This window comes from Thamnophis elegans, chromosome 3 (genome assembly GCF_009769535.1).
Source record: "Thamnophis elegans isolate rThaEle1 chromosome 3, rThaEle1.pri, whole genome shotgun sequence".
Lineage (NCBI taxonomy): Eukaryota > Metazoa > Chordata > Lepidosauria > Squamata > Colubridae > Thamnophis > Thamnophis elegans.
Window position 1 is genome coordinate 148,888,671 of NC_045543.1, and position 12,154 is coordinate 148,900,824.

General features: G+C 48.1%; 1 protein-coding gene across 1 annotated transcript in view; it reads right to left on the reverse strand.

Annotated features, from left to right (window-relative positions):
* Positions 1-613: 613 nt before the first annotated feature.
* LOC116505634 overlaps positions 614-12,154 on the reverse strand; it is a 12,742-nt gene continuing 1,201 nt past the window's right edge. The window contains exons 2-6 of the mRNA XM_032212979.1: positions 8,852-9,322; positions 7,957-8,094; positions 5,067-5,123; positions 1,138-1,228; positions 614-1,018 (exon numbers count right to left, since the gene is read on the reverse strand). Of these exons, the coding sequence (XP_032068870.1) occupies positions 820-1,018; positions 1,138-1,228; positions 5,067-5,123; positions 7,957-8,094; positions 8,852-9,322 (956 nt within the window). The 3' untranslated portion in view covers positions 614-819. The remainder of the gene's footprint in view (positions 1,019-1,137; positions 1,229-5,066; positions 5,124-7,956; positions 8,095-8,851; positions 9,323-12,154) is intronic.

The following is a 12,154-nucleotide window of genomic DNA, read 5'->3' on the forward strand; positions in this document are numbered from 1 at the left end:
ATTTTACCCACCTCGGAAGGATGGAAGGCTGAGTCAACCCTGAGCCAGTGAGATTTGAACCGCCGAGCTGCAGAACTAGCAGTCAGCTGAAGTGGCCTGCAGTACTGCATTTAACCACTGCGCCACCTCGGTGTTGTTTCTAGCCTCATTTCATGGCCCTGCTTACAGAAACTGCCTCTCCGCTTAACCCTTATTACATTGTCACAGCTAAAGCGAAGCGCCCATCAACGTGAGTGATGTTGAGTTGGCCACGCCCACCCAGTCACATGACCACCAAGCCCCACCTACCCTGCTGATCATTAGGGCAGAGAACCAGTTGTTAAATTATTTGAATCCCACCACTGGATCAATGTATACCGGTAGTAATTACAATGCAAGTGTGAAGGCCACCGCATTTATTTATTTATTTATTTTTATTAATTAGACTTATATACTGCTTCATGGGGCTTTCAGCCCTCTCTAAGCGGTTTACAATTTTTTTAGCAAATTGAGTCAGCAACTTGCCCCCCACAGTCCGGGTCCTCATTTCACCCACCTCGGAAGGATGGAAGGCTGAGTCGGCCTTGAGCCGGTGAGATTTGAACAGCCGAACTGCAGAACTGCAGTCAGCTGAAGTGGCCTGCAGTACTGCACCCTAACCACTGCGCCACCTCGGCTCGCAAAGCATCTTCTTTGCTTTCCTTTTAGTGAAAGTGTTAGTCTACTACATTATCAGCCCCAGGAGGAAGGCCACAGAAGTTTCGAGGGTGAGCAAAAAGGCCTCTGCTAGGAAGGACTGGATTTCGAGAGGGTCAGCCAGAAGAAGGTGGAGAAGGTCAGCTAGTATAAATGGTCGAAGAGTGAGGTTGTCGTCCCATCTTTCCACGCGATCAAGATCTCACCATGCTTGAGCGAAGGGGAAGGGGAAGCAGGGGCGGCCTGCATCTTGGGAGCGTGGCTGGCCGTTCCTGGTGAAGGTTGGTGTTCCTCAAAGCTCATCTGCCGGCTCTTCAAAGCTAACAGCCTCTTCTTCTTCTTCCTGGGGCCATAAGAGGCAGACAACTTGAGTCACCCAGTTGTGGTGGCCATAATCCATAATCCATGTCACATAAATAAAGCATGAGAATCCCTCCCAAGCCCACCCAACGTAGCACTTACTTTTTGGATTGGATGTAGAACATCAGGATGATTATCCCCAGGATGAGGGCCAGAGGGCTCAGAACATGCAAGGTAGTTCTCCAGATGGGACCTACAGAGGAGAATATCACAAGGACCTTGGCACCAACAGAATAACAGAATTGGAAGGGACTCTGGGGGAGCGGATCCTGGATGTCGTGACAAGACGACGTGCGATCTCAAAGCTCTGAGATCACAGTCGATACTTTTATTGCTGGGGAGTTCTAACAGACCTAAATCATCCCGAAGAGATGGTGAACAGGAAGATTACATCTTGCTGATCTCGGGGATATCGCAAAATCTCCGAGAAAAGCAGGTTTAAAGTCTTCGTCTGGCAGTAAAAATTCCAGTCTTTTAAGGCTGACAAAGTCAGGGCAATTTGAAGAAGAAGTGTTTTCAGCTGGTAAGAACCTTTTATTTTTTAAAGAAAAACGGACTGCCTAAAATTTTTTAAAACTAATTTAAATTAAAGAATAGAAGAACCTAGCGGCGATTTTGATCTTTTTAATGGTTTTGGACAGTGGTTATCTTACTCTTTAAATGTTATTCACATGGATTGATTCTAAGTAAACTTTTTCAAACGGATAGATTACTCCAACATTTCTTCTGATTCTCTGTAAGCTGGCTGTAAACTAATTGACTGCAATTTGACTGTTTACATCTTGACACTTTTATTGCTTGGCTGTTTTGGCTTAAGATCTGATAAGATAGTACAGCTGTTTTCTTTGTAGTCTGCTTTCACTTGCGAATGCTTCAGAGGAAGGAACTATGTAGGACTTCTAGTCCAGCCCCCTGCTCAAGCAGGAGACCCTCTACCATTCCAGAGAAATGGCCACCCATAAAAACCTCCAGTTTTGGAGCACCCACAGCTTCTGGAAGCAAGATGTCCCACTGGTTTAATTGTTCTGTTGGGAAATTTTCCCTTCGTTCCAAGTTGCTTCTCTGCTTAGTTTCCATCCATTGCTTCTTGTTCTACATTTAAGAGCTTTGGAGAATAGGTTGACTCCCTCTTCTTTGTGGCAGCCCCTCAAATATTGGAAGGTTGCTATCAGTCCTTCTTTTCATGAAACTAAAGGTAGAGGTTCCCCTCGCACATATGTGCTAGTTGTTCCTGACTCCAGGGGGCGCTGCTCATCTCTGTTTCAAAGCCAAAGAGCCAGCGCTGTCCAAAGACGTCTCCTTGGTCATGTGGCCGGCATGACTCAATGCCGAAGGTGCACGGAACGCTGTTCCCTTCCCACCAAAGGTGGTCCCTATTTTCCTACTTGCATTTTTTTACATGCTTTCGAACTGCTAGGTTGGCAGAAGCTGGGACAAGTCACGGGAGCTCACTCCGTTACTCGGCGCTAGGGATTCGGACTGTCAAACTGCCGACCTTCTGATCAACAAGCTCAGCGTCTTAGCTGCTGAGCCACCGCATCATGAAACTAGACATACCCAATTCCTGAAGCTGTTCTTTATATGTTTCGGTTCCACCACAAATCCGCAAAGCCCTTATCCGCGGAGACATAAGCGCGAAGACTAATTTGCGCCGTTCGAAGCGCTAAGGAAAAACGCGACCCTACCGCGATGACATAATCGTGGAGGGCAAATCCGCGCATTCCCAAGCACTCAGTACCCTAAACCTAACCCTAAACCTAACCCTAACCCTAAACCTAACCCTAACTCTAAACCTAACCCTAAACCTAACCCTAAACCTAACCCTAACCCAAACCCAAACCCAACCCTAAACCTAACCCTAAACCTAACCCTAAACCTAACCCTAAACCTAACCCTAAACCTAACTCTAAACCTAACCCTAAACCTAACCCTAAACCTAACCCTAAAACAAACCCCTAATCCTAACCCTTACCTTAATGGAAATCGGCTTTCTGCCGCGGCACCGTTTTAAAGCGCCCTTCTGTTGCCGTGCTGTTGTCGCGGCGGTGATGATGCGCGGTGATGATGTCGCGGCTTTAGCGACGCGATTTTATCACCACTATTTTGACGAGCGCGGTTTTGTCGTGCCACGATATGTTTCAGCCTCCGGTCTCTTAATCATCTGCTTTACTCTTCTCTGCACTCTTTCTAGATCTAGAATCTCAACATCCTTTCTTTGCTAGACATCGTTCTTCACCATTCGGACATTATTAATTTCCCCAACAATGGTCATCAGATGCTACCAAGGACCAGCAGGGTTTGGTATCCATTTGCTGATTTCACAATAACTACTCCTGTCCACCAGCTGGCAATGGAAGACAAAAACACCATGTGGTAATCTTCAGCCCCACATTTCCGCCTCTGAAGATCGACAGAAGCTGCTGGTCTGTGATCTTTGCAAAGTAGCATGATCTGTGAGTTGTGGCTTAACATGGGATAAGAACCCAGGCATTCTTGTTTTTGATAAGCCAGAGTTAAAACAAAGGCTAGCATAAGGTGATGTGGGAACCCGACCGGTTTCTGATTTGTTGAAAGATAATCTTCTCTATATATAAAAGCCGAATACCACTCACTCATCACGAAATCTCCACAACCGTAAAGCCTACAAAAATGAAATTTGGCACATATGTTCTTGGTTTCTAGGTGCTCGCTAAGAAAGGATTTGTTGAAATGACCATCGGATCATTAGTATTTCTTATGTAGTAATTAACACGCTCTGATGCTAAGGAATTCTACTCCCCCTCCCCGCCTGAAAAGAACTCTGTTCCAACTGCCAGTTGCCTTATATCAACATGCTCCGATGCTAAGACATTCTACTCTCCCTCCCCACCTGAAAAGAACTCTGTTCCAACTGCCAGTTGCCTCACATTCCATTACCTCAGTTCAAACTGGCAGGTGTTCCACTCCTTCCCTCAGGAGTGGTCTGGGGCTCCTCACAGTACTAAACGTCGGTACCTCACCAAATATCTATGTCTTCCACCTATGGAACTTCTTTCCGGACTCCAGACTCAAGGCGGCAGGAGCGATATTCCCTTATGTGTTTCAATCACCGACCACCAGTGAGCCACCGGATTGAACTGGAGTGAACCGGATTTCTCCTGCATTGCCCAATCACATAGTTTCGTCGTGAAGCTTGGGTATCCAGCATTTCATTTTTCTGTATTTCCAACAGAATTGGTGTCACATTGGTAGATAGACAAAAAGGAGTGGTGTGGTGGCCTAGAGGTGGAGTTCTCGCCTCACAATCGGGAGGCAGTCAGTTCGATCCTAGGTAGAAGCAGATATTTCTCTCTCTCTCTGGGCACACTGAAAATATATCTGCCGAACAAAACTCTGGATTGGCGACAGGAAGGGCATCCGGCCATTAAAACGCACTGCTAGCTTCATTCAGTTGCCCAGACTCTTCCCCGCAAGTGATTATTGGGTCCTTGAATGAAGATAATGATTAGTAGATAGACTAAAAAGCCACATGTTTTGTCATGCAATAAATGGATGACAGGAGGTTGTGGAACATCCTGGTTAAAGGTGTTAAGGACTGTAAGCTTAACACAGTGCTTCTCAACCTTGGCAACTTGAAGATGCCTGGACTTCAACTCCCAGAATTCCCCAGCCAGCATTCGCTGGCTGGGGAATTCTGGGAGTTGAAGTCCAGACATCTTCAAGTTGCCAAGGTTGAGAAACACTGGCTTAACATCTTCAAGAGGCTAAGATATGAGCAGGAAAAAGAAGACATCTGTGGTTTTTTAATTGTCCACATAGTCCAGTGACATCTCCAAGCCAGAAAACTAGATCAGGTAAGGTCTGGTATCTTCCAACCATCCCAAGCTACCTACCTGAAAAGAGGAATGCCTGAATCTGAAGCTTCCAGATAGATTTCTCTTGAACAGGGAAGCTCTCAAGAAGATCCCCAAGAAAATATTGGTCCTTTTAAAAAAGATCTGTCCCTGGGACCATCGCAACAGCTCTCTTACTTTTAATATCCAGTTTCTCACCTAGATTTGGGGGACCAGTAGGCGTCTCCTGGTGCTTTTGATGTGGAGGATAGGTTTCTGGTGAGAAAAAGAAGATAGAATGGAGCAGAGAATTCCAGAATGGAGACCCAGGAAGAGAATCTCTGTTTACAGAGGCCGAACTGATACAACATTAACACAACGCACCCAACAACCCATGTTGTTGGTTGGATTTCAAATTCTCTCACGGTGCACAACTGGCTGACGTTTGCAAAGCTATTGTTTCTGGCTGAAGAGGTTGTGTAAACCCCGAGTAACACATGTTCCTTTCAACTACAGCAACAACCCCTCCCAGGCTTCAACAATTGTGGATGGGTTCAGCAAACCGTGATCCGGCGAAGGGGGTTTGTGCCATGGGTGGATGGAGCCAGAAGCTGGGTGGCATTCTCCGCTTACATTTTGGGTTGCTTTGGTCTCCCCTCAATTGCAAGATTTAATCAGATTCATTTGGCCAGCTGGTTACCCTAAAGCTCCGGAGATGCAGGTGGATATCCTTGGTTATTGGTTGGTTATTAATGGGACTCAAACAATGTTTCTCAAGATTACCAACCTTGAGATGTGTAGACTTCAGTTCCCAGGAATTCTGGGAGTTGAAGTCCAGTCCACACATCTTAAAGTTGATAACATCTATGGAGATTCTCAATCATCCAGGTCATGGTTGTCCCAGGCTATAAAAGGGTCTCCTACAGGACACTCCTCACCGGGACTCAAAAAGACTGTTGAGCATCTCCTTCCAAGAAACTGGAACTAGACGCTGAGAGAGAGGAAGCTATGATGAGGATGGAACTTGATTTGGAGTTCAACTAATTGCTGGTGCTTTTTTTCAAGGTTTAGAGCAGTGTTTCTCAACCTTGGCAACTTGAAGATGTCCGGACTTCAACTCCCAGAATTCCCCAGCCAGCGAATGCTGGCTGGGGAATTCTGGGAGTTGAAGTCCGGACATCTTCAAGTTGCCAAGGTTGAGAAACACTGGTTTAGAGTGAGACAGTGGTGAGATTCAATTTTTTTTTACTACCAGTTCTGTGGGTGTGGCTTGGTGGGCGTGGCTTGGTGGGCATGGTAGGGGAAGGATACTGCAAAATCCCCGTTCCCTCCCCACTCCAGGGCAAGGATCTAAACCTGGCAACTCTATGACATGTGGACTTCAGATTACAGATTAACAAAGTAGGAAGGGACCTTGTAGGTCATCTAGTCCAACCCCCTGCCCAAGATACCCGTACACCATTTCTGACAGAGGGCAGCCCAGTCTCTTCTTGAAAGCCTCCAGGGATGAAGCTCCCACAACTTCCAAAGGCAACTTCTGTTCCATGGATTGATTGTTCTCACTGTTGAAAAATTCCTCCTTATTTCCAGGATGACTCTCTCCTTGGTCAGTTTCCATCCATTATTCCTTGTCTGGCCTTCAGGTGGCTTGGAAAACAGCTTGACCCCCCCCCCTCTGGGGCAGCCCCTCAAATATTGGAAGATGCTATCATGTCTCCCCTGGTCCTTCTTTTCATTAAATTAGCCATGCCCAGTTCCTGCAACTGTTTTTCATATGTTTTAGCCTCCAGTCCCCTCATCATCTTGGTTGCTCTTCTCTGCACTCTTTCTAAAGTGTCATTTTTTTATAGCATGGTGACCAAAACTGGATGTGGTCTTACTAAGGCATAGAACAGAATAGAACAGAATAGAACAGAATAGAACAGAATAGAATAACAAGAGTTGGAAGGGACCTTGGAGGTCTTCTAGTCCAACCCCCTGCCTAGACAGGAAACCCTACACCACTTCAGACAAATGGTTATCCAACATCATCTTAAAAACTTCCAGTGTTGGAGCATTCACAACTTCTGGAGGCAAGTTGGTCCACTGATGAATTGTTCTGTCAGGAAATTTCTCCCCAGTTCTAAGTTGCTTCTCTCCTTGACTAGTTTCCATCCATTGTTTCTTGTCCTGCCCTCAGGTGCCTTGGAGAATAGCTTGACTCCCTCTTCTTTGTGGCAACCCCTGAGATATTGGAAGACTGCTATCATGTCTCCCCTGGTCCTTCCCTTCCCTAGACTAGCCATGCCCAGTTCTTGCAACCGTCCATCGTATCTTTTAGTCTCCAATCCCCTAATCATCCTGGTTGCTCTTCTCTGCACTCTTTCTAGAGTCTCCACATCTTTTTTATGGTGTGGTGACCAAAACTGGACGCAGTACTCTAGGTGTGGTCTTACTAGGGCTTTATAGAGTGGTAGTAGTACCTCTCTTGATCTTGATTGTATCCCTCTGTTAATGCAGTTTAGGATTGCATTGGCTTTTTTGGCTACTGGCTCATATTTAAGTGGTTGTCCAAAATCCCCCCTCACAGTTACCTCTATTAAGCCTAGTTTCAACCCCCAGATTTCCTCTGCCAGCCAGGCCAAATTTGGAGAGCCCTGTTTCAGGAGAATGGACATTTAAATGACTTACAACCAATTTCGTTGTATTTAAGTACAATGACAATAAAGGTTATATTTATACTTATTGTTGATGACTTGAAAAGAGGACCACACAAGTTTTAAGAAGACCCTTCTTTAGATGCAGCCAATTTTTCAAATCAGTGACTGAGAAAGAGTTGTCGACATGACCCCACGGCAGATCAAGAAGGGGGTGAGTTTGGGGTCTTGAAGTAAAGAGATTAACGGAAGGGACCTTGCAGGTCATCTAGTCCAACCCCCTGCCCAAGCAGGAGACCCTACCTAGGATCGAACCCCCAACCTTTGGGTTGTAAGGCAAGTGCTCCGCCTTTAGGCCACCGATCTTGACCTTCTGACTGCGCTTTTAATTCTTTGGACGCCTTCTCTGGACATGCCATTAGCATGAGGCCTCCGACAGGTTCTCCGTCTTTTGATGGCATCTCCATACTCACCATTATCTCCTTCAAGGTGTCTTTGGTGGGACATTGGAAGTCCACTGGTGACATAGGGCTGGCTCTCCAAGTGGATCATGGAGAACATCGTGGCTTTCCCAGAAGGGGTGTGGATCTCTAGGGAACCAACGGTTTTGTCTGCAAAAAAGTTTTTCAGAAGGTTAGAAGTTCTATTTTTTTCTTCAGTGGATCCAAGACACAGAACTGAGCAGAACAGAACAGAACAGAACAGAATTCTTTATTGGCCAAGTGTGACCCAGACTGTAAGAGGCAAGAGGCTGACTCTGCAAACCGCTTTGGATTATAAAGCACTGTGAAGCGGTATATAAGTCTAAAGTCTAAAAATCCATGCCGATTGCCAAATATCCTAATTTTGATCTTATGACAGTGGAGACTTTATGATAGTCATAAGTCCAAGGTAAAAGTAAAGGTTCCCCCTCGCACATATGTGCTAGTCGTTCCTGACTCTAGGGGGCGGTGCTCATCTCCGTTTCAAAGCCGAAGAGCCAGCGCTGTCCGAAGACGTCTCCGTGGTCATGTGGCCGGCATGACTCAATGCTGAAGGCGCACGGAACGCTGTTTCCTTCCCACTAAGTTGGTTCCTATTTTTCTACTTGCATTTTTTACGTGCTTTCGAACTGCTAGGTTGGCAGAAGCTGGGACAAGTCACGGGAGCTCCCTCCGTTATGCGGCGCTAGGGATTCAAACCGCTGAACTGCCGACCTTTCTGATCGACAAGCTCAGCGTCTTAGCCCCTGAGCCACCGCGTCCCTGTGCAAGGACTCAGTTGCCATTTCCTTTCCTCAGCGGCGTTGAAGCTTCAAACGATTGCTAAATGAACGGTCATAACTCGAGGACTATCTGTATCCCGTGAAAACATCCATGGTTGCCTTACTTTCCGGTCCACCCGCCAAGCTGACCGAGGGGGCTTTTTTCGGCTCGCCGAGTCCAGCAGCTCTCGCCAGCTCCGTGGCGCAGACGGTTGAGCCCGCGTCGGTCTCCCATCTGCTGAACCTGCCTCTCTCCCGCGACAGGAAGGCGCTGTGTCCTCCCGGCTTCCCGCTGAGATGAAGGCCGCGTCCTTGTAAGGTCAGGCGGCCTTTCTTGCTGCACGACCAGGCCTGAAGCGGCCCCTCCTCACAGGGCGCCAAGCGGGCTACTGCCGATTCTTCTGCGTTGGAGGCCGCCAGGCACTCCCCGGTGTGTCGGTTGACCACAGCCCAGGCCATCGTGTCCCAGCTCCACTGGTGCTCTGGGGAGCGCGCCTGGCATTCGGACAGGCTGAGCCTCCCAGCTTTGTGGGGCGAGGCGTGGATGCACTTCCGCAGGCGGACATTTTGGATGAGAAAGCTGCGCCCTCCCAGATCTGAGGGGGGGAGAATAAAGAAAGCGTTACGTTTTCGAGGGACGGGAGCAGGCAAGGGGAGCCTCTTTGAGTAAAGTTTTCAGTAACTAGCAGTTCCTTTGATTAATGTAGCCAGTTCGGCGTAATGGTTTAAGACACTAGTCTAGAAAGCAAGAGGTGATGAGTTCCAGTCCTGCTTTGGCCATGAAAACTGACTTTGGGCCAATCACCAGGAGACTGGGAGTTCTAGTCCCACCTTAGGAATGGAAGCCGGCTGGGTGACTTTGGGCCAATCACCAGGAGATGGGGAGTTCTAGTCCCCTCATAGGTATGAAAGCCGGCTGGGTGACTTTGGGTCAGTCACCAGGAGACTGTGAATTCTAGTCCCACCTTAGGAATGGAAGCTGGCTGGGTGACTTTGGGCCAATCACCAGGAAACTGGGAGTTCTAGTCCCACCTTGGGAATGGAAGCCGGTTGGGTGACTTTGGGTCAATCACCAGGAAACTGGGAGTTCTAGTCCCACCTTGGGAAAGGAAGCCGGTTGGGTGACTTTGGGTCAATCACCAGGAAACTGGGAGTTCTAGTCCCACCTTGGGAATGGAAGCCGGTTGGGTGACTTTGGGCCAATCACCAGGAAACTGGGAGTTCTAGTCCCACCTTGGGAATGGAAGCCGGCTGGGTGACTTTGGGCCAATCACCAGGAGACTGTGAGTTCTAGTCCCCTCTTAGGTATGAAAGCCGGTTGGGTGACTTTGGGCCAATCACCAGGAGACTGGGAGTTCTAGTCCCACCTTAGGAAAGGAAGCCGGTTGGGTGACTTTGGGCCAATCACCAGGAGACTGGGAGTTCTAGTCCCACCTTGGGAATGGAAGCCGGCTGGGTGACTTTGGGCCAATCACCAGGAGACTGGGAGTTCTAGTCCCCTCTTAGGTATGAAAGCCAGCTGGGTGACTTTGGGCCAATCACCAGGAGACTGGGAGTTCTAGTCCCACCTTAGGAATGGAAGCTGGCTGGGTGACTTTGGGCCAATCACCAGGAGATTGGGAGTTCTAGTCCCCTCTTAGGTATGAAAGCCGGCTAGGTGACTTTGGGTCAGTCACCAGGAGACTGGGAGTTCTAGTCCCACCTTAGGAATGGAAGCCGGCTGGGTGACTTTGGGTCAATCACCAGGAGACTGGGAGTTCTAGTTTCACCTTAGACATCCAGCTGGCTGACTTTGGGCCAGCCCTTCTCTCCCAGCCCAACCTACCTCACAGGAGTGTTGTGGTGGGGAAAATAGGAAAAACAAAGAGTATTAGCTATGCTCCCCACTTACAGTTATTTGTAGAAATAACGAAGGCAAAATATAAATGAAATAAATAAACAAAGCATGTTAATGGAGCATCCGGATTCACTTAACAACTGTATTACTAATTTAGGAACTATGATGATTCACTTAACAATTAACAGATTAAAAGAGTTGGAAAGGGCCTTGTAGGTCATCTAGTCCAACCCCCCACCCCTCCGGCCAGGCAAAACTCACTTGACTGGCTTAGCAACAGACGTTTGGGGCTCAACTGTCGTCGTAAAGCAAGGACTACGTAAAGAGTGACCAAAACATCTAAGTGAGTCTTGTTAGAGCAGAATAAAAGCTCCACTGGTGGTTTTTTTTTATGTCCGATGTAAATACAGGTGGTCCTCAACTTACAGCCATTCATTTAGTGACAGATCCAAGTTGCAATGCCACTGACGCCCATTAACTCCGCTGTCAGGAGGTAGCAAAAGGGGATCGCACGACCCCCCAGGACAGTGCAACCGTCATAAATGTGAGTCAGTTGCCCACCGTCTGAATTTTGAGCCTGGGAATGCTGCAATGGTCCTAGGGGTGAAAAATGGTCATAAGTCACTTTTTCCGGTGCCGTTGTAACTTTGAACGGTCGCTAAATGAAATGTTGTAAGTCAAGGACTATCTGTAGCAGGAGTCACCAACTTTCCGGGCCTCAGGGACCACTCAATTCATAATTTTAAATCCCGCTAATACGATCTGCTTAATGACCAGCTGGGTGGGCGTGGCTAGGTGGTCATGTGACTGGGTGGGCGTGGCAAACTGAATGTCACTCACGTCGAGGGGTGCCTTGCCAGCCTCTACTCACCCCTCCCCTCCCAGCCCCTCCTCCCCTGCCCGCCTGGGCTCCTTAGGGCCCCAGCAGGAAGCAGTTGCTGGCGCTAAGCAGCCCCCAGGAGAAAGAGTTGGCCAAACAGCTCAGTTCAAATTGGATCTGACCGAGAAGGAGGCTCAGCAGAAGCACCTCACTGAGGACTAGGAGCATAGGCTTTCCAAGCAAAGGGAAGACCTGCGGGAGTGCAAGGCCAGGTCCCGGCGCCTGGAGGTTCACTGGGCTGAGATGGTCAGCCAGTTCCAGGCCATCATGCAGTCCCACTGGAACGAGGCCCTCCGGCTCTTCGCCACCAGCGGTGCTTCCCTCCAGCCTTCGCCCAAAGCCCCCCACCAGGAGGCTGAAGCAGACCCCAAGTCGGAATTTCTGCCCCCCTCCGACCCCCACAAAAAGACCCCGAAGGGGGAGACTCTCGGCAGCAACAGAAGCGTTCATTGCACGTATCCAGCTCAGGGGCCATAATTTGAGGACCCCTGATTCAGTGCAATATAAAAAAGGCAAATAATTATTTTGCAGACCACCAAAACTTTCTCTCTGATCACCAGTGAGTGACCGTTGATCTATAGTCCTAATGTTTTCTTTTTAAATTGTTGCACAAGCCATTCTATTCTATTCTATTCTATTCCTATTCTCTCTTCTTCTTCTTCTTCTTCCTCCTCCTCCTCTTCTTCTTCTCCTTCTCCTTCTCCCTCTTCT